This window comes from Mytilus trossulus, chromosome 1, assembly GCF_036588685.1.
Source record: "Mytilus trossulus isolate FHL-02 chromosome 1, PNRI_Mtr1.1.1.hap1, whole genome shotgun sequence".
In the NCBI taxonomy this organism is placed as follows: domain Eukaryota; kingdom Metazoa; phylum Mollusca; class Bivalvia; order Mytilida; family Mytilidae; genus Mytilus; species Mytilus trossulus.
Window position 1 is genome coordinate 34,617,478 of NC_086373.1, and position 23,045 is coordinate 34,640,522.

General features: G+C 32.1%; 2 protein-coding genes and 2 pseudogenes across 2 annotated transcripts; 3 read left to right on the forward strand and 1 right to left on the reverse strand.

The window, feature by feature from the left end:
- The first annotated feature begins 2,427 nt into the window (after positions 1 to 2,427).
- On the forward strand, positions 2,428 to 7,269 carry LOC134713880 (uncharacterized; annotated as a pseudogene).
- Positions 7,270 to 7,612: 343 nt separating this feature from the next.
- On the reverse strand, positions 7,613 to 12,404 carry LOC134713992 (uncharacterized). The gene is made up of 4 exons (XM_063575278.1): positions 12,222 to 12,404; positions 10,651 to 10,819; positions 8,521 to 8,757; positions 7,613 to 8,406 (listed from the first exon to the last, which is right to left on the reverse strand). Exons 1-4 carry the CDS (start codon positions 12,402 to 12,404, stop codon positions 7,613 to 7,615), a joined length of 1,383 nt encoding a protein of 460 aa, XP_063431348.1.
- Positions 12,405 to 19,528: 7,124 nt separating this feature from the next.
- LOC134707613 (complement C1q-like protein 4) lies at positions 19,529 to 20,905 on the forward strand. Its single transcript, XM_063567558.1, has 2 exons — positions 19,529 to 19,650; positions 20,309 to 20,905. Exons 1-2 carry the CDS (start codon positions 19,578 to 19,580, stop codon positions 20,749 to 20,751), a joined length of 516 nt encoding a protein of 171 aa, XP_063423628.1. The 5' UTR covers positions 19,529 to 19,577; the 3' UTR covers positions 20,752 to 20,905.
- A 334-nt stretch (positions 20,906 to 21,239) lies between these two features.
- Positions 21,240 to 22,661, forward strand: LOC134707622 (complement C1q-like protein 4; annotated as a pseudogene).
- The last annotated feature ends 384 nt before the right edge of the window (positions 22,662 to 23,045 follow it).

Below are 23,045 nucleotides of genomic sequence, written 5' to 3' on the forward strand. Positions count from 1 at the left end.
ATTATTTGTCGATATCGACGCGTAATGTCTGTATCAGATGAACATAATGTAAAATCATCGAAATAACAAATCAGTTCAGAATTTCTTTTAATGTACAATAAATTAAAAGAAAAAACGAAAATACCATAGCCAAAAAGAAACTAGAGGCTCCAAAGAGCCTGTGTCGCTCACCTTGGTCTATGTGAATATTAAACAAAGGAAGCAGATGGATTCATGACAAAATTGTGTTTTGGTGATGGTGATGTGTTTGTAAATCTTACTTTACTAAACAGTCTTGCTGCTTACATTTATCTCTATCTATAATGAACTTGGCCCAGTAGTGTTAAATGTTAATAAAAATTTACAAATTTTATGAAAATTGTTAAAAATTGACTATAATTAATTGTCAAATTAGCTCTAAATGCTTTGATTTTTGAGTTATAAGCCAAAAACTGTATTTTACCCCTATGTTCTATTTTTGGCCGTGGCGGCCATTTTGGTTGGTGGACCAGGTCACCGGACACATCTTTTAAACTACATACCCCAATAACAATTGTGGCCAAGTTTGATTGAATTTGGCCCAGTAGTTTCAGAGGAGAAGATTTTTGTAAAAGATTACTTTAATTTAAGAAAAATGGTTAAAAATTGACTATACAGGACTAATTTAAGAAAAATGGTTAAAAATTGACTATACAGGACAATAACTCCTTAACGGGTCAACTGACCATTTCGGTCATGATGACTTATTTGTAAATCTAACTTTGCTGAACATTATTGCTGTTTACAGATTATCTCTATCTATAATAATATTCAAGATAATAACCAAAAACTGCAAAATTTCCACAAAATTACCAATTCAGTGGCAGCAACCCAACAACGGGTTGACCGATTCATCTGAAAATTTCAGGGCAGATAGATCTTGACCTGATTAACATTTTTACCCCATGTCAGATTTCCTCTAAATGCTTTGGTTTTTGAGTTATAAGCCAAAAACTGCATTTTACCCCTATGTTCTATTTTTAGCCGTGGCGGCCATCTTGGTTGGTTGGCGGGGTCACCGGACACAATTTTTAAACTAGATACCCCAATGATGATTATGGCCAAGTTTGGATTAATTTGGCCCAGCAGTTTCAGAGGAGAAGATTTTTGTAAAAGTTAACAACGACGACGGACGACGGACGCAAAGTGATGGGAAAAGCTCACTTGGCCCTTCGGGCCAGGTGAGCTAAAAACACAGAAAAGGCAATGTTTTGTTCTACAACGTCACAATAAATGTTCTTGGAGACGTTCATTATTGTATTTTCGGCTTCAAGTTAGAAGGTCAATAATTATGAGTGCTAAATTAACCAAATTCGATTGTTTTAATGGTTGCAGAAAAGGAAACAACAAAACAAGAGGATAGAATGCCTCTGTTTTGGATCAACATTCACGACAGAAAGCCAGATCGTCATCCGATATTATCCAGGAACTCAAAACTGTTGGCATAATTTCGAAGAAGGCAGGAGGTGTGAAATTCTCCGACGAAATACCAGACTTCAACCCCGAAAGAAAAAGCCGAGACGCCTCCCTGCTATAAGTTGTCCCAAAAGACATAAAATCAAAGAAGATACAACATGTATACAAGGTAATTGTCTGATGCTTGTGCATATATAACTGCCTTTCAGTTAACTAAAATACAGGACAAGTAACACTTTCAATCGGCCGGATCCATAATATGCAGAGTAATCGAATCGATGGTATAGTAATATTCAGTAAAAATACAAATATCATATAATAAATTATACATTCACGGAAGAGGAGAGAAATCCTATTTTAAAAGCATGGGTTTTGATATAAATTCTCTGGAGATTACTGACTAAATATAAATACTCCATCGAGCTTAGTCGATTGGAAAATTTCGAGTCGTAAGCAACGGTCAAATGTTTTACCTGGATAGTAATTTCGATAGTAAATCCCAGCTTGCGTTCTGTTGATGTAGCATGTTTCGGTCTCAACGTATATAAAGTTATCATGACTTAGCATATTATTAGTATTCATGTGAGGCCAAAATTCAGCAATAGCAGTTGATATTTGAGTTACATTCCAAATAATATTTTCATTAGTATCAACAAATAATATTCCAAATGACTCCTGTTTAAATCCTGGTGTTGCAGTCTGCTTCAATTTGAAGAACTTCATCATTCATAGCCTTGTTCCAAGGAATGTTCTCATTTTTAAAAGTACACTTGCCTTTATTTAATTTTCTATCTTCATTCATTTTTTTAGTTAACATATAGTTCCTTCATGTTTTGATGTTGATGACCCGTATTTGTAACGTCACAATTCCCTTTAGGACGTCATCGTAATGGTTAACAATCACGTAATTTTACAAGTCGGATCCGCATAAACGTTAGCGGTGGTTACGCGTGCGTTTTATTTTCAACGAGACGCTTGTATCTAATGTAAACTATGGCGGCGGCAAAATACCGTCTGTGGACCGTCCCGAAATTGAAGGCAGAACTGAGTATTAAGGGTGCAGTAATTACAGGCAGAAAGGCAGATCTGATTGATAGGTATATGATGACTTAAATCATGTTAATTGCACAATATTTTATGGGATGCTAACGACTTTAAAGTCTGCCTAAGTACAGTGAGTACGTGGAAAAAAACGTCATAACATACAAACGTAATAGTCAATTTTTAGTTGTTGTATACTTTCATATAAAGTATATTTTTTTGGTATTCATTGTTAGATTTTGGTGAACTTGGCACCAAAAGAAGCGGAAATGTCTGAAGTATAATTTTGTTGAATTGGAATTAATATTTTGTCAATCGTTTTTCTTTTTTCTTGATCTTAAAAGGGGTACTTTTTTTTTAACAATTTGATTAAGTTGAAATGTAGAACAATCGTATCACATGCACTTATTTCTATCAGTTGGAAGGTCTACTTTCCATGTTCTTATATTATAAAATAACATGGATAGAAAGTGATAGAATCAAGGGCCTGTGAAACTTATGAACAAAACAATAACATGCAAAAAAAAAATCATTGTTTTCATACTGTATCAATATACCAAATTATTTTAAAATTATTCGCAACAAAAGTTTAACCAAATAAAAAAAAAATCCTTTTATATGTCCTAATTATTACATAGAAATAAATAGTTTTAATTTTGAATTCACACACTAATAATTATGCTTATAGACTGGTTGCATATGACAGAAATCATAATTTCAAACCACCCCTCATAGAAATTCCAGAAGCTACAGACATAGAATGGCCAAAACATGGATATAAGCAGCTTATAGCAGATCACAGATTGGTATTTTCTAAAGTAACCAGAGAGCAAATTGATGGCTATTTTTTATTTAGATTAGCAGGTTAGTATCTCCATGGTGGTAAAGTATTTTAAAGTGAAAGTTACCAAACAAACATATTGCATTTGCCAATCATGTCTCCCAACATAAGCCGAAAAATTCCAATATAATTTTCTAACATAATGTAAATGTGGTTAAACAGGGTACAGAATATGATAGATTGAACTATATAAAATATCATTTTGCAAATACATGTATAGTGGCGTCCATATTAAAACAATTCTGTAATTGTTACCAGTAAATGTTCATTTAAAAATCCTAAAATTATTTTCATATTTTTTTATATGTTGTAATTTTTACAGGTGATAAGCAGGTGAATGGCGACATAAAGGCATTGGAGAAAGGAAGAGATTTGCTACAAGCAAAAAAAAATCTTAGCTTGTTCTGTACTTATCCTTGTTGATGGTATTTTCCTAAGTGGTATTGTTGGCGCAGCCATGAAAAAACAGGTTTGCATCATTAACAGTTTTGTCCCATCCTTATAACATTTATATAATGTGTGTTATAACTTAAATGTGGAATATTCTATTTGAGAAAATAATACAAAAAAAGAAGATGTTGTATGATTGCCAATGAGACAACTATCCACAAAAGACCAAAATTACACAGACATTAACAACTATAGGTCACCATACAGCTTTCAACAAGGAGCAAAGCCCATACTGCATAGTCAGCTATAAAAGGCCCCGATAAGACAATGTATAACAATTCAAACGAGAAAACTGATGGCCTTATTTATATAAATAAATGAATGAAAAACAAACGACAACCACTGAATTACAGACTTGGGACAGGCACAAAAAGTCATACATAAATAATGTGGCGGGGTTAAAAATGTTGGCGAGATCCCAACCCTCCCCCAACCTGAAACAGTTGTATAACAGTACAACATAAGAACAAACCATAAAAATCAGTTGAAAAAGGCTTAACTCAAACCATGTCTAAGATGAAATAAGTGTTATTGATTTCTGCTTCATGTTTTCCAATTTTCATGATTATACTCTGTAATACTTTTTTCAATATTAAACCATTATTGTATCTCTTTCAGTTTACTTTTATTGAGTAATTGCTCTGCCAAACCAATATATGCTCAAATAAAATCATCTGATTTATTTTAAGCTTCACTTATTTTTTTTATTTGCAGGTAACTTACAACTATCACATCAAACTTGACAAATCTGGCAGCCCAGTTAATTCCAAGTGTGAATGTCCAGCAGGAAAGGGTCCCAACGCCACCTGCAAGCATGTAGCTGCAGTGCTGTTAATGGCTGATGTTTTTTCTAATACTGGAGAAATTTCGATACAGAAATCATGTACAGAAGGTTTACAAACTTTTCAACAACCAAAGACATATTACAATGGTAACTTCTTTTAACTAACTGTCCTGTAAAAGCGATTTATTCCAACCAAAGAATTGAGAGAAAAAACAAGTTTCATTTCTTTATATCTGATGTCCGACCGTAAATCAATAGTACAAGAAGTTTTACGTCATTATTGTTCTAAAAAGTTAAACATATATATGGAAACATGTCAAGATTCAGAAAAAATATCTCCGCCATGCCTTTGACTAGAGTTTTTGTCTCTTGTTTTCGTTCATTTTTAATTTTTTAATATTTTAGGTGCTCCAGTGAAAATTGAAAAATTAGCTAAAAGAAAACCAACTGAAATATTAGAGGACCCAAGACCACAGAAATACAGAAATATGGAAGGGTTTACAGACCATGTCAGAAACACCATGATTAACTTCTGCTCTCAATCATCTCAAGACCTTACACTGAGATATATTTTTCCTACAGCTGATATACAGGTACAATGAAAGTTGATGGTTAACAAGAAAAACTTGATTTTTTTTTTTAATTTTAAATAGAAATAACAAATTTAAGGTAATACAAAGAATAAAATTAACAATAAACAACATTAACAATTTATACACTCACATAGTCATATATTATTAATAAACCTATTTGAATCATACACATGACAAAGACAAAAAGTTTGCATGTTCTTGATTTTAAGAAAATTTACCTTGCCTTTCTATTTTTAAACATGACACTGTTCTTGTAAATTCAAATAACTGGTATTAAATAATCCAAAAAACTATATATCAACTAAAGACAGCAAGTAGCCTTGAGTTTTCATATTGTCAAATTCACTGTAATACAATGCATGTAGTATATGGATATAAATTTTGTTAGTCAAAGGTAGATAACTCCATGTTTAAAAAATAATTCAAATCCTTTGCATTGTATTTATATTTTATATGCACATGGCTTCTTTAATATAGTTTTGAATTTGTATTTCAGACTGCCCAGCTTGATCATGCCTACCTGCCATTACCATTTGCTGAATATTGGGTCGATAGAGCTTTACTGGTTTGACAATTCATCAATTTATATGTAAATCATTGCCAATACAAGGAAACTCCAAAATATCTGGTCATGTACAATAAATATTAATGTATAAAAACCCTTAAATATTTTTACGCTAAAGTTTAACAATTCATAATCACTAAATAAGAAATATTCAGCTTTCATATAGCATATAGGGTACCACGAACCATAAAATTTACTGATCATTGTTGTACTCTAAATAATTCAGTTTTTATTCACTTAATTTTCAAAACAGAATAGTTTCCACACTTTTATAAACATGTTTGACTGTATATTCAGTACCTAGTTCCAAAATTCTTGTATTTCAATAAAAAAAACATCTTATGATTGGATAAATGTTTCTATTTCTGAATAAAATAAAAAGGATTGCTTGAATTCATGAAATATCCTATAAACTATATAAAATATCTTTATATATAAAAAATAATCAATTATGTTATCTTATAAATATTATCTTACATGTCTTATATATATATATATATATCTTATAAACTATATGAGATATCATATATATAGTTTATAAGATATCTTATATAATGTCTAATATATCTTATAAAGTGTATATTAAAGGTATACATGTATTACATAGCTTATAAGATATCTTATGTAGTTTATAATATCTTAATATAGTTTATAAGATATATCTCATATATTATATTTATGAGATATCTTATGAACTATATGAGATATATCTTATAAACTATATGAGATATATCTTATAAACTATATGAGATATATCTTATAAACTATATTAGAAATCTTTTAAGATCTTTTAACTACATGTATATAAAAATTAAAAAAAAATGCTTTACAGGCTGGAAATTTCTTAAAGTCAAGATTTTATACTGATTTCACTACTATTTTAGGTTACAGAACAACAGGCAAAATTGGCTGAAAAGGAGTCAAGAGGACAATCCAGCAATAAGAAATGGTTTTATTTAAGACAGTGGAGGATTACAGCATCTAGATTTGGAGAAATTTCAAAAATTACCACAAGGAGAAATATACAAAAATTATGTGAATCATTGTGTTCCCAAAAGTTCTTAAAGGTGAAGTCTGTATTGCATGGTAAAATGTATGAGCAGAAGGCAATAACAAAGTTTGAAAAAAAGTTTCAAATGAAATGTCAACCATGTGGACTGTTTATATCTGCTGACAAACCATATCTTGGAGCTTCCCCGGACGCTTTAATTGGAGATGATTGTGTTGTGGAGGTGAAGTGTCCATATACAGGACGAGATGAGAGCATTGTTCCAGGTGTTAATTTTTCTTTCTTGGAATATGACAAAGATAACAATATAACATTAAAAAAAATCATCAAACTATTATGACCAAATTCAGGGTCAACTATTTTTATCAAATAGAGAACATTGTTATTTTATTGTGTACACATTCAAAGACCTCTTTGTTGAGAAAATTGGAATTAATCATGACTACTGTGTTGGTTGTCTGCTGCCAAAGTTGGAATTGTTTTACTCCAAACACTTTAGGCCATATATTGCCTCAATACTATAAAAAAATTAATAAAATAATTGAGACTTTATATTTTTTAATTTGTTACCTCCCTTCTGATTTATAATCAATTGAAGCCCCCCCCCCCCCTTCTTTTTGTGGATAATTCTTAATTCATGACATCCCCCTCTCTTTTCCTCCAATAATGCTGAACTTGATAAATAAAGTAATTAAACATACTCAAAGAAATAAGAGCATTAGGTACCGAAAATGTCATACATGTATTTATAACAAGCCAAAATTAGTTATAATTACATTTTTTGTAATTAGTGGATACATCTCAGGAGTAAACTTTAGAACTATGAAAATAAGGCCAATTTTACTATCTTTGGTTAAATTACAATATAAATATAAAAATGGGACCCTTTGAAAATCTAGGCAAATTTATCAACAATTGCATTCTTGAAATTTGTCAATGCAAAACAAACAAATACAATTCTGTTACTTAATGACAGTTTGGTGTTTGGAAGTTCGGACTTAAGAATTTTAAAACGTTTGGCTAATCCTATAACACGTTCTATATGGATACGCTTGGATGCAACACGTCTATCCCTCACAATTTCTTCTGGCTCTAGTTGTGATTTTCCTTTCAGCATTGTAGGCGTATTAACATACACATCGTTGTTTGCAAAGAGGTCTTGAACCATTATGCCTCGATCCGCCATTATACTATCCCCAGATTCAAACCTGGTATTATCTAAGAGACTTGAGTCTTCAATAATCTGCCTGTCACTGGTAGATCCCCCATAGCAGTCTGAAATATAGGATATAGCACCTCTTGGGGTACACCCGACCATAGTTTTCACAGTATTATTGTGCTTGTAGGATGACCAAGTCACACTCTGAATGTTAACGTCTTGAGATTTCTGGATAGGAATCTCGGTAGCATCAAGAATAACTCTCGTCCTTGGAAATTTTCTATGAAAATCTACTGGCATATGCTTATCAACAATGTCTCTTGATGGCCAAATATTTAATTCATTCAATTGAAAATAAAGAAAGTTAATCCAGGTATTAAAAATCCTAGCAATGGTTGAAACAGATAAATCAAATAGCAAGGATAACTCTACATCTTCTTTGGCACATCTAAGTTTAATCAATGTTATAAAAAGCTGATCAGATGGATGAAGGGTTGAACATTTATATTTGAGCTCATATGCAGCAGGACCTAGTGCATGGAATAAGAACATAAAATGTTCATAAGATTAAAAACCTGTATAAAATGAAACTGCCTTTGGATTGTCCATAAACCTCTCAATTGAATACCGACCAAGTAACTCACACTGGATCTGCATGTCCTTGTGTACATGTATGTCAGGCTCTGAAGGTAAGGAAATATCGGTACTATTTGGTGTTGACTCAATTTCAACCTCTTGTTGTACTCCTTGGTTAAGAGCTGTGTCCACACTCATGGCTTTTCTAGATTGCATTCTTAAAGCTCTAGGGCTTACAATATTTATTTTGGGACGAAAGCTAAACACTGATGGTACTGCATCTACCTTTAGTCTACTTCGATCACCTGGAAACAAAGCATGAAACTGATTTTAAAAATATTGCACACATGTGCTTGGAAACCATTTTTTTTTAATTAGGCAATAAAACTACCATCTACATGTACATGTATTCTGCATTACTTTTGTTAATATTGCAGTGGGGATAGCACTATACATTTATACTATTTACATACATTTATAAATAATAAGACTTATTAAGATTTTATTTAATGAGGTTAAACAAGAAATCTTTGTTCCGCATCCAATCACACTCTGACATTGAGTAAGTTTATCTATGGCAAAAACCAATTCTCCATGTTGCAGGTGTGACTTATAATTGGTGGTATTTACAAATTAAGTAACTTTGTTGTGTGAGTCAAGGCTCAAAGCTGAAGGCTGTAATTTGACTATCATGCATAATTGCTTATTTTTATAATTTATGTATTCAATGTAGAGTTGGTTGGCAATTTCTTAGGTTTAAATCATTTCAATTTGTGCCTTTATGAAACCTGGAGTGGATACATGCATGTAATAAAACAACTCATTGATAACAAACAGCTAATTTTAAATTATGAGCCACTTACATTTTTTACATACATTTGTAACCCTCATTAACATCAATTTATGGAGTTGACAGTTAATTTATTTTTTATTTTATATCTGAAATTATTTTAATCCCAATTTTCCATTGATTGTTACATGTAACTATGATCATATTATTAAAAAAATAAGGATTTTATTCTATCATTAAATAATGCTGTACTCACATTCTCTGTAGTTGCAGTCTTCCTAAAAAAGGAAAACAAAACCACAAAGCAACACGAACTTTAAAACACAAAAATTCATGCTAAAACAATATTTTTTTTCAGAAACAATATGTCAGTCAGCTGTGATAATGATTGTGCCCAATACATGATCTTTGAACATTAATTTACAGGTGTTAAGAAATACTATTCATAAAAAATTACACATTATAGTAATAGAAAAGGTAAAACACAGGCTTGAACAGTTGATGTAACTTTTGATATCAATACAAAGCTACTTACATCAATACATTTATGCTGCTAGTTTTACAAAAAAAATGTTCATTTAATTTTTATAACTTCCACCCCCTAAAAACACTTTCTGGTCACCATAAATCCAACTACTGACATTATAATGCATGCCGATAATTTTAAGAGTAATAGAATGCAAATAAACTACCTGTAGATCATACAAAAATTACCTAATAATGTCTCCTTGTAATCATTTACTGTAAAATGTTGATGACAAACAATGTCGTGTTTTCCCGGTTTCCATAGACCTTTGGTGGGGTCAGATCTTTTTAGGGCAACCCTCCACTTTAGACACAGCTCAGGATTTGAAGGGAATTTGTGACCACCACTCACAGAACATCCTGGGACACAACATCTTGTTGGCATCTTGTTTTACGTCAGAACGTTAGAGACCGCCATACATTTACATTAGTTACAAGCGTCTAACTGATAAAAAAACGCTCAGGTAACCACCGCTAATTTTCCGGATGAAATGGGTGATTGTTAACCATTGAAAGACAGAAAAAAAATTAACTATTTGTATTTTAGGCTTTAAAATATAGTACGCACGAAAAGCCCTAAACAAAAGCCTTATACTTTTAAATTTTTGTTACCTTTAAAATCATGCCTGTAATTAGACACACATTCAACTGTGTCATGCAGGAGAAAGGATGCATCTTGAGAGACATCACAAAGTCTTGGATAATTTAAACAGTAGCTTTAAGAATTCAATATTTTACAATAAGACTCATCACAATTTTACCCTTAGATTTCTGGAATTGTTAACAAAAAAATTTATCAAAACAATGAACATTTATCAAAACAATGAACAACAGACCATTATAAATATTGAAAATTTTCATAATTCTTTATTTATGGCCTTACCTGAACCAATTTCAAATGCTCTCCACATTCTAAGGCCATCAATACCATACTCAAAATTATATAGCTGTGAAATGGCAGGAATGGTAATTTTCTTTATGGTAACACCCAACACACATACATGTGACACCACTTTCACCAATATATCAGCTTTTTTGTCCCTATCAATTGCCTAAGAACAGAATAAAAACATACAAGGAAACGAAAAACAAATAAAATTTGCATATAATTTGTTTCATAAATATTTTTGTGTTTCTGTAAATAAGACCATATTGAATGCATGGTTATTGGACTTCATTTGAAATTTACATATATTATATTAATTTGTATAACTAATTTGGCTTTCCCTAATCTAAATAATACATTGTATTTAACAAAGAACACACAATTCCTGACAAACTTTGAATGCACTCACTCTGAGTTACCTAACCAATCTAAAAATAAGTTCCTAAAACTCAATATCTTAATATCTGATTTTTTCTGGAATTTAAAAATCACTTCAAGTCTTACAATTAAAAAATCTAAATTTTCAATATTTTGATTGAAGAATTATTTTAAATCATTCATTTAAAATTTTGTGTCATTGATCGATATCGCATATCCATGTTTTTCTTTTTTTTTTATATATACAGTATTATATGGAATATTAAAGTTTACGCCCATACATGACCGAACAACACTGATAATTAACTCATGCGTGTTTGAATTCTTCGATTAGTTTTTTACTTTTAAATCGACAACCTTTTCGAAATCAAATAACAGTATTTTTTATTTATTAAAACAAACAAATTACCTATACTTGTTAACATACTTGAATATTTTTATCACCAAAACAATTCGGCCCATTCTGACTGTCTACAGAACTATGAAAGTTTAAGTTGTAACAAATGCAAGCATAATTTTGCATATAGTAGATAATATACTAGTATGTTCAACTCTTACCATATTCTTTCTAAATCGACAGTTTAAAAGATAAGAAGTTGTGTTCTAGTTCATAATTTCAAGCAAACATAAATCATTTACAAAAATAAACTTAACACCTTAGCATGGCATCAGCTCGCCTGACAGTGTACAGCAAAGCTTTAATTTCATTAAAGACAAATGCAAAATACTAAATGTTCATCTGTTACTGTCTGCCTATGCCGCTGCAGGTAACGAACGCAAAAACCAATCTACAAAGATAAAAGCAACTTTCATTCTGTACTTAAAGACATATCATGAATAATTTTTAAATTCTGTGTATTACTCACATTATTCTAATTAAACAAATATAGTATAGAAAAAAATACTTTAAGTTGGGTAGGAAGGTGAAAAAATACATCAAGTCGAGTAGGAGGGTGGATAAAATTTTACTGCACCAAAAGCGAACCTCGAATGACATCTTAAATTCGCACAGCCGCCAAAAGTATAGCACGACATATTTGAATTGACCTTATTTAAATATTATGGTCAGTTCTAACTCGACCAATGAAAAAAATTAACCTATTATATACTTTCAACACGTGTATAGTTATTGACACGGGTGTCTAAGAGCTGGTTAGAATCTCTTTTGGTCTTAAATTCAATTTATTTGCTGGTTTCAATTTCATGTAGAGATCTAAAGGTTCATCTTGATGAGTGGTATTTGGTTCTTCTGGTGTAGTGGAAATTGGTTCTTTTGGTGTACTGGTAATTGGTTCTTCTGATGTAGTGGTAATTGGTTCTTCTGATGTAGTGGTAATTGGTTCTTCTGATGTAGTGGTAATTGCCCTGGTCATGATCAAATCTAAAATTTGTTCTGTTGGTGACGGTTGTTTATATATAATAATATAATAGTGGCTGTAGAAACTAAAGCTTATAATTAGGAATCAGTAGTGGTGGTTGTAGTTAAATAAAGGTGATGGTTCAGAATGAGGTAAAATTTTGGAAGGTTCATGTGGTTTCAAATCAATATCTATCGAAAAGTTGCTTGGAGAGTTCACAGGTGACAGATCTTGCAAGTATTGAGGAGTTGCCTCATGGTTGATGGATTCCGGGGCTCCACACCTAGCAAGTCTGAAAAAAATCTGGAATACTAGCCTCAAGAAATTCGGTAAATTGCCTGGTTGTGTCAGTGAATATGAATTTGTCTTCTGGCGTGTATACATCCTCCCTCCTTGTCTCGTTCACAATGTTTCTAGTAGTTATCAGGTTAGTGTATTTGTCATGGCAATTCTAGTGCGGTCTTACCCTGTAGCCATCACATTTTGGTTGTGAATATGGGCACCAGCGACTCTTTATAAATTCGTTACTATGTGACTTCCTTCTGTGTCTTTGGAGGCTGTCCGGAACTGGGAATCTCTTTCCACAGTCGTATGGAAAGGGTAAACAAACCCGGATCTCACTAAAACACATACTACAAAATATTAAATAACATCCATTTAAAACACAATGGCCCATTAAGATTTCTATACTATTAAACGAGAAGACCTCATTTTGGGTGTCGCTTCTCTTCCTTCCACAATAAATCAATCATCATGCCTCTGTGTCCTATAGGTAACATGCGAAGTCGCATTTGTCATCCATTCTTATGATTATTCAGATTGAGTTATTTTGGGAGAAAAACGACAAAAAAGGAGTCCGGAAATGATTCCGTAATCAGACTGACTTTTAGTCAAAGATAAGACTTCCTGTTTGAAACATGCACAAATACAACCAATCGTATCATAGATAACGAAAAAGAAAAATAGATAAGCCAATCAGAGCGTTCTCCATATCATGGTGTTTAGATCGCAAGAACCACAACTATTAAACCTCCTTAGAGAGGACAATTATTTTTCGCGTTTATCTACATGTAAACTACGATTATACTTCTTTAATATATAGAGAATCACTGTATTCTGTCTACTGTTTTTTTTTTAATGTTTATTATTCAAAGGGTCATACCAGTTGCATTTATAATAAAATAAGTAAAACATATGACACAAGTACAACCAATCGTAGAGCGTTCTTCCTATCATGGTGTTTAGATCGCAAAAATTACAACTATTATATCCCTTAGAGAGGACAATATTTTTCGCGTTTATCTACATGTAAACTACGATTATACTACTTAAATATATAGAGACTCTCTGTATTCTGTCAGGGAATTATATATATAATTAATTGTTAAAAGGGAAAATAGTGATTTGACACAAGTACAACCAATCGTAGAGCGTTCTTCCTATCATGGTGTTTAGATCGCAAAAATTACAACTATTACATCCCTTAGAGAGGACAATATTTTTCGCGTTTATCTGCATGTAAACTACGATAATACTACTTTAATATATAGAGACTCTCTGTATTCTGTCAGGGAATTTCTATATATAATTTATTGTTAAAAGGGAAAATAGTGATTTGGCAAAAATGAAAGTAAGGTAGAGATTAGAGGGAGGCAGGACCTTTGTCGGGGCGTCGGGATCGAGTGTTTTTAAGCTCGGGATTTGGGGATTGATCCTTACGGGATCCGGGAATATATTTTTCGATTTCGGGATATTAATTTCTTTAAATTCTGCATCTCGGGATTTCATGGTTTTAAGCCCGGGATTTCGCGATCAGGACGGCCCTCCGATCGACAACCCCTCAAATTAGCCTTAGTCGGTATTAGTCATTTATACATGATTTAAATCCTACCATTGGCATGTTAGTAAGGCTCTCAAAAAAAGCATTGATGGATTGTCATAGAAGCATATTTTTTAGACTATTAATGGTCTATATATAAGCAGTTACATTTATTTCATGTTTGAAACGGTGCAAATTTTTTATTTGATTTGACTTTTAACAAAAAAGGAAAGTAGCAAAGGAGAAGAATAATTGTGGTCGTAGGCCAGAAACACGAATATAATTGAATTCAACAGAAAGGAAACAAATATCGGACTTTGGAAAACGGGAGATACCTTTTATGTAATTCTCAATACATAATATCTTTTCCAAAAAATCATCCTACAACAGTTCACCAGCTGTATATGCCCGCGATTTCGCGGGTGTGTTCTAGTTGGTATATATATATATAAATGCACACAAGAAAATAAATGTCTGGTAACTGTAACTTTTTCAAATACCACATTTAATTGTTTTACATGTTGCATTCCACTTTCATGTATAAAGGTTCGAAGAAATCACTGGTAGTGTGAAATATTAAAAACAAGGTATAATCCTTTATACCATTCACATGTACAATACATATGCATGAATAATAAATCTCTTTTATTTTTTTATTAACTTACTAGCGCTACTCTTCCCTATAAAAAAAATTAAAATTAACAAATTTCAAAGATTATACGACCGTATTATTGTGTCGTTTCTCGCGTTACTTTCCGCTTCCGAAGTGCATAACGCTGACTGATTTATAGGTAATCGTCACCAGCAGATTCGTAACTTTTGCTTTCAAATAATAAAGAACATCGACCAATAAGAATAGTCTGAAGAAAATGCCGAGAATTATAAGTATTTCTGTAGCAGGTGTAAGAACAGTTGCGTTACTTTGGAGTCCGATTTCGTAACGCAAATTTTAGATGATGTAATCTGCTTTGTTGTAATAGAATTCTTTATAACAATATGCAATTATGAACTCTCGCGAGATGTTCAAACAGGTAAATCAGAGAGGATTTACATTCTAGTTCTGTTCTTCGTAATAATTAAGTTAAAAAATGACGTTATCGTTATGCGTTACATTTCACACGAAACAGAAGTCTAGTTATTTCATTTTTTTTTAATAAAATTGTTTGTCTATTCATTTACGGTCATACGTGAAACATGTGACTAACATGTGATCACGCCATTACGACCGGATGTACGAAATACTAGGTCTAGACATTGTTTTTGTTTCCAACGGGATGTTAGCAAACATAATCTGTAGACTTGTTTCGTCTTGTTTAAATGAGGAAAATACAATTGTCAAAGAGATTGTGCCGGTGGTTTGTTATTTTACCTATGTGCATAATGTTACATACGATCCTGTGTGAAAATAAATGCCCAATGACTTGACAAAATCGATTTCAGATTTGACAGACGTTAGAACACACTTCGTTTCCCGATAACGATGTGAAGAGTCCTAGGAAAAATCAATCGAAATTACGTCTATTATCATTGTACCAATGCTCGTTGGATTGATTTAACTTCAGCAGTACATATTACTGGATATTTTAGGTGAATAAATATAATTTAATAAAAAATACATGTTAATATACCGTTACACTTGGAATGTACAAAGTTGGCATCTTTGTCACAATTTTTAATTATTATTTTTTATTCATGTTCTGCAAACAAACTTGTCAAAGGAGAAGTAAACTTTTACCATGCATGAATTGAAAGAAGTTCTTTTTTGATTTTAGCTCACTAAAGTAGGTGAAAATGTGGAAACCATGTAGATGGTGTACACGTCACAAGTATCACATTGTGCCTATTTTAAAGATTTTAATTCCAAGTTAAAAGTTTTTTTCTTTACTGGATTTAAAAAAGGTTACATTGCCAATGATTTGGAATAAATTGTATATAACTGGAATTTCAAAACCAAATATAAATACATTTTTTGGCTTAAACATCAAGATACAACGATTATGGTATCCTGTATCAATGAAGAAAAAATGGATATTTCTGAATAAATTGTACTAATTGTTTTCAAAACAAGCACATATTTAGGAGTTTTATAATACTGTTACATTAAAGATGGATTTTGAGAAAAAGTATACTGTTCAAATTATTTTAAGCAGATTTTGCAATAAAATAAAACTTAAAAAATGCTTTCGGTTTCTTATGGTTTCCTGTCGCGTTTAAAAAAACCTTTAATTTAACATTGAAAATAGATTTTAAATATTAACATGAAGCAAGTAGCACTAGTAATGGTGTTCATTTATGTCTTTTGAAATGTATTGTGCAAAAAAAAGAAAATAAAGATTGGTTTCCTGTCACGTAAACCGTGAATCAAAATGTATTAATTTTTTCTTGAAAAACTCAATTGTTCCATTAATACTATTCTAACACCAACACAACCCACAAAATAAAAGTTAAAGTTTTAGAACTTATAAAAAAGGAAACCAAAAGAAACCAAAGGCCGAATACCAAATTATGGTCCATATTTTCGAGTATCCACGTACTGGCTGTATCACTGAAAATATTTATTATTAGGCAATACATTGTGTGACGTCATAATTACTGATAAACAGAATAATAGGTAGTTTCGTTTTTGATACTGACTACATCATGTGGAATATTTTTACTCGCCCTAACGGGCTCGTCTAAATATTCCACATGATATAGTCAGTATCAAAAATGAAAGTACCTATTATTCCATATATTCCCATTCAAAAGCATTGATTTTTAATAAGGGTGGTTCTGAAACACCTCTCTGGATCCACATCTTGAATGAAGTCTTGATCCTGATGTACATGTTCCAGGACAGGATGGATGGGACGCATTCTTTACTATACTGTTGTTACCCACTGTGCAACAGTTTATAGAGACTTGTTCGTTTAACAGTTTGAGCATAAAGTTGAATTAATGTTATATAAGCAGACGAAATTATCATTCAACACAGCGATAATTTATCTTTTTATGTTCGATCCTGCTAATCATTTCTAGCATGAAAAGAAATGGGGGCCCCCTGAAATATTATCAAATGCAAATCTTTATGAGGCTTGATTTGGTGTATTGTCGTTCTAGGTGAAATAAGAATGCTTTCTTTGATTGACATTCTCAATTAATTAGTTCTTACCATTGAATTTTATCTTGCTAATCTTATTTACTCTTGCCGCCTGGGGTCCGCCATATTGTAAACAACAGCATTGTTTCTCGGGAAACTTTGGTCACGTGATAGGAGAACCTGCAGTCGCGGCAAATACAAAACTACAAATTTTTAAATCATGCGCATGCTTATTTTGAAAAGAAGCAGATTTTCTTTAGAGATTACTATTAAAGTGTTTGTTTCTTTACCTTTTTTTTTTTATACCTATATCATTTATTTGCTAAAATTCTGAAAAAAAAGACAACCAAAACGGTCGGTAATAATTGTGAGAGACGGAAACCACTGTTATGCACAAGTAGGCCTTAGTCCTATAACATATGACCTCGGGGGCATTATTTACTATTTCTATTTACTGTTCTGATATTTTTGTTTTACTATCAATGTGCCACCCTAAAAAAAAATAAAAAATGAAAATATCAGTATAAAAACGTTAAAAATTGAATAAGAATGCGAAGTCATATGTTATAGGACTAAAGTAGGCCTATATACTTTTGACTCTCAAAATATAAGGCATGTCTATGTTCAAACATATGAAAGGGAAATTCTGAAAAATATGTTAGTAGGTCGAAAATACAATTCACGAGGATATAGCAGAGACATATAATACATATGAATGATCATGAATGTAGGACAGAAAGTCACAGGACCGTAAAAGTCACAGACAAAAAGTCACAATTCAGTTTTTAGAATATTTTTCTTTAAACAAGAAAAAAAATAATTTTAGAATAAAATATTTGATTTTTTCTTTAACTGTGATACATAAGGAACTTTGTAATTAAAATTGATTCAATAAATATCAATACTGATCAAATGATTGTTGCGAAAATAAAATGTCAAAGTGACTTTGTACTTAAAAATGGCTTCATGGTGCCAAGAAATATCTCCTTTGCATGATTAAAATTTAATAAATTTTCATTTAACAAAGCTTATGAACAATGTCCTACTCTTAGAAATGAATAGATGTAATAAAAAGAAATATTTCTAGATCTTTCTCTTATATATTTAAACAGATGTCAAAAAATTCATTGTGACTTTTTGTTGTGTTTGTTGTTCTCGTGGGATTTCGTCTGATGCTTGGTCCGTTTCTGTGTGTGTTGCATTTTAGTGTTGTGTCGTTTTTCTCCTCTTATATTTAATGCGTTTCCCTCGGTTTTGGTTTGTTGCTCGATTTTGTTTTTTGTCCATGGATTTATGAGTTTGAACAGCGGTATACTACTGTTGCCTTTATTTGTCCTGTGACTTTTTGTCCTATCAAATTTGCGACTTTATGTCCTGTGACTTTTTGTCCTATGACTTTCTGTCCGTTTACCAATACATATATGTCTCGGGGTATAGTAAGTATTTGATTGGGATAGAAATCCGTTTGAAATGATTTTATATATATAGATATCAGACACGAAGCCCTTGCTGTTGAAAGATGTTATAGAGATAGTATATCTCAAGTTGAGATGTACACTTATTGCCAATTTCCTAGTTTTATTTGTTGGACATTCAAAGTAGAAGTTATTAAGGTCTACTGTAAAAAAAAAAAATCATAATTTCGAGCATCCAAAATTAAACTAAACAAGAATGTGTCCCAAGTTCACGGATGCCCCATCAGCACTATTATTTTCTATGTTCAGTGGACCGTGAAAATGGGATAAAATCTCTAACTTGGCATTAAAATTAGAAAGATCATATAATAGGGAACATGTTAACTAGGTTTCAAGTTGATTGGACTTCAACTTCATCAAAAACTTCCTCGACAAAAAATTCTAACCTGAAGCGGAACAGACGGACTGACGAACGGACGGACGAACAGACGAACGAACGGACGGACGCACACTCAGAAAACATAATGCCGATATAAATGGGGCATAGAAAGCAAAGCATATCAACAAATATATATAAGTAAATGAGAAAGAAAGTAAAGAAAATGAAAACCGAATAAAGAAAGCAGTCAGAGTTCATATATCTCTCACTGACAATGATTGCAAAACACACGTTTGTACACATTGACATTCTTTTACACACAAAAATCGAAAAAAAAATCCCAATTTCCCTTTTTTTACCTCACAAAAGGACAAGGATGTGGTCGGATGCATTTTTATCGGTATATTAACAAGCCGGACGCAACAAGTGTATGTAATAGTGATATACATCCAACCAAGACATATCATAGGACAACTGAGAGTATTAGGAATACAAAATGTTGGTGTCAAGCATGTTTGTAATGGCGATTTGTTGTCTAGCTTCTGGAGATGAATGTTCAGTGAATGATGGTAAGCCAATAGAACTAATAAGGTAATTGTAACAGGTTTAGACCAATAAATCAATTATCATGGTCTTAATAATAATAAAAAAAGTCAATAGAACTGAAATAAAGAGTACGAACAAGCAAGTTACCTTTTTAAGACATCCATAATATACATTGCTATTTCAAAAAGTCGTTGAAAATAGAATAGCGAACAATACAAAAAAAGAAATACTTGATAAAATATCTGATACCTTTAATATAACAAAAAGTAAAAACACAAAAATACTGAACTCCGAGGAAAATTCAAAAAAGGAAAGTCCCAAATCAAATGGCAAAATCAATAGTTCAAACACATCAAACGAATGGATAACAACTGTCATATTCCTGACTTGGTACAGGCATTTTCTTATGTAGAAAATGGTGGATTGAACCAAGCCTAATATTAATATAATGTATCACTAGATGAAAATTAGCACATAAAGTTAAAAAGCATACAAGACTAACAAACTGACTTGGGACAGGCGCAAAATGATGCGTAGTTAATTATATTTCAGTTGTACTGATGGACAAAAACATTATTAATTGATCAAAGTGCACGTGATGAAGAATAACGACACATGATCACACATAGCAGTTTGGTATCGTATCAGTATTTTATTTAAAACTACCATCTTATATTTCAGGTTCTTGTAATGTCAACATTAATTTTCAAAGAAAACAGTCAGAAGTTATTGCGTTCCATGCTCGCATGTCGACTGTTGTTCGGTCTCTTGCTGTTCGTCAAACGCTGATTTTCGATACAAATATATCCAATCATGGCGACGGATACAATAAAGCGACAGGTATATTCACAGTTCCCAAAAGTGGTACCTACGTATTTGTCTGGGTTATCCGTATGCATACAGCTGAGCATTCCATCGAGCTTGTGATCAACGACACAGTATTTGGTTCAACCTTTCTACGGGCTAAAAATGGAGACGATGGTTCAGTAAGTAATACAGTCGTTGTGGATGTTGCAAGGGGCGATAATGTATTTGTTCGTAACCACGGTTCCTTGGCTGGAGATGGCATCATTAACAACAATCAGCATGGCAAATCAACATTCTCTGGTTGGCGTTTGGGATAAATGGTTTACATCACAAACAGATGCACGCTAGAGAGACGCATGTTATCTAACTTAATAAAAGATTATACCCTAGATATAAAGAGAGCTTGATCTTTTTGAATTAAAGAAGGGATGCATTTGAAAACAAGGTTATCCATACAAACATCTTATATTTTTTTATTTTTGTTTTGAAATGGAACCTTATAGCTATTTTTTTATTCTAAATATTACAAAATAAATGGGGCATAGAAAGCAAAGCATATCAACAAATATATATAAGTAAATGAGAAAGAAAGTAAAGAAAATGAAAACCGAATAAAGAAAGCAGTCAGAGTTCTTATATCTCTCACTGACAATGATTGCAAAACACACGTTTGTACACATTGACATTCTTTTACACACAAAAATCGAAAAAAAAATCCCAATTTCCCTTTTTTTACCTCACAAAAGGACAAGGATGTGGTCGGATGCATTTTTATCGGTATATTAACAAGCCGGACGCAACAAGTGTATGTAATAGTGATATACATTCAACCAAGACATATCATAGGACAACTGAGAGTATTAGGAATACAAAATGTTGGTGTCAAGCATGTTTGTAATGGCGATTTGTTGTCTAGCTTCTGGAGATGAATGTTCAGTGAATGATGGTAAGCCAATAGAACTAATAAGGTAATTGTAACAGCTTTATACCAATAAATCAATAATCATGGTCTTAATAATAATAAAAAAAGTCAATAGAACTGAAATAAAGACTACGAACAAGTAAGTTACCTTTTTAAGACATCCATAATATACATTGCTATTTCAAAAAGTCGTTGAAAATAGAATAGCGAATACAAAAAAAGAAATACTTGATAAAATATCTGATACCTTTAATATAACAAAAAGAAAAAACACAAAAATACTGAACTCCGAGGAAAATTCAAAAAAGGAAAGTCCCAAATCAAATGGCAAAATCAATAGTTCAAACACATCAAACGAATGGATAACAACTGTCATATTCCTGACTTGGTACAGGCATTTTCTTATGTAGAAAATGGTGGATTGAACCAAGCCTAATATTAATATAATGTATCACTAGATGAAAATTAGCACATAAAGTTAAAAAGCATACAAGACTAACAAACTGACTTGGGACAGGCGCAAAATGATGCGTAGTTAATTATATTTCAGTTGTACTGATGGACAAAAACATTATTAATTGATCAAAGTGCACGTGATGAAGAATAACGACACATGATCACACATAGCAGTTTGGTATCGTATCAGTATTTTATTTAAAACTACCATCTTATATTTCAGGTTCTTGTAATGTCAACATTAATTTTCAAAGAAAACAGTCAGAAGTTATTGCGTTCCATGCTCGCATGTCGACTGTTGTTCGGTCTCTTGCTGTTCGTCAAACGCTGATTTTTCGATACAAATATATCCAATCATGGCGACGGATACAATAAAGCGACAGGTATATTCACAGTTCCCAAAAGTGGTACCTACGTATTTGTCTGGGTTATCCGTATGCATACAGCTGAGCATTCCATCGAGCTTGTGATCAACGACACAGTATTTGGTTCAACCTTTCTACGGGTTAAAAATTGAGACGATGGTTCAGTTAGTAATACAGTCGTTGTGGATGTTGCAAGGGGCGATAATGTATTTGTTCGTAACCACGGTTCCTTGGCTGGAGATGGCATCATTAACAACAATCAGCATGGCAAATCAACATTCTCTGGTTGGCGTTTGGGATAAATGGTTTACATCACAAACAGATGCACGCTAGAGAGACGCATGTTATCTAACTTAATAAAAGATTATACCCTAGATATAAAGAGAGCTTGATCTTTTTGAATTAAAGAAGGGATGCATTTGAAAACAAGGTTATCCATACAAACATCTTATATTTTATATTTTTGTTTTGAAATGGAACCTTATAGCTATTTTTTTTATTCTAAATATCACCACAACAATGCCGTGTTAAATCTGCGAATTTGCAGAAGCAACATATTGTTTTTGTCCTCGCTGGGATTCGAACTCATTATATTTTTTCTATCTATGTAAAATAAACATAAAAAATGTGGTGCACACAAAATAACCCACGGGTTATTATTAAGTGTGTAACACCTATTTTATGTTATTTTGAAACAGTATTACATTTCTTATAATTTAATTCTAATTTCCAGAGAAGGTGATACACGGCTAAAACACATATTATATTAATAACAAGTGTGGACACAGATGAGTGTGGATAGTATGTTTGGATGTTTGACAGTGCCTTATGACAATAAAGTTCTATGTTTTTCCTATATGGTGTTAAT

Bases quoted from the DNA above. Each gene is read 5' to 3' on its own strand.
- LOC134713992 (XM_063575278.1), bottom strand. From the start codon at position 12,404: ATGACCAGGGCAATTACCACTACATCAGAAGAACCAATTACCACTACA. The intron at 8,758-10,650 runs GTAAGGCCATAA...CTTTGTTTCCAG, and splicing joins AGCATTTGAAATTGGTTCAG to GTGATCGAAGTAGACTAAAG. The intron at 8,407-8,520 runs GTGAGTTACTTG...TCCATGCACTAG, and splicing joins CAAGGACATGCAGATCCAGT to GTCCTGCTGCATATGAGCTC.
- LOC134707613 (XM_063567558.1), top strand. From the start codon at position 19,578: ATGTTGGTGTCAAGCATGTTTGTAATGGCGATTTGTTGTCTAGCTTCT. The intron at 19,651-20,308 runs GTAAGCCAATAG...CTTATATTTCAG, and splicing joins TGAATGTTCAGTGAATGATG to GTTCTTGTAATGTCAACATT.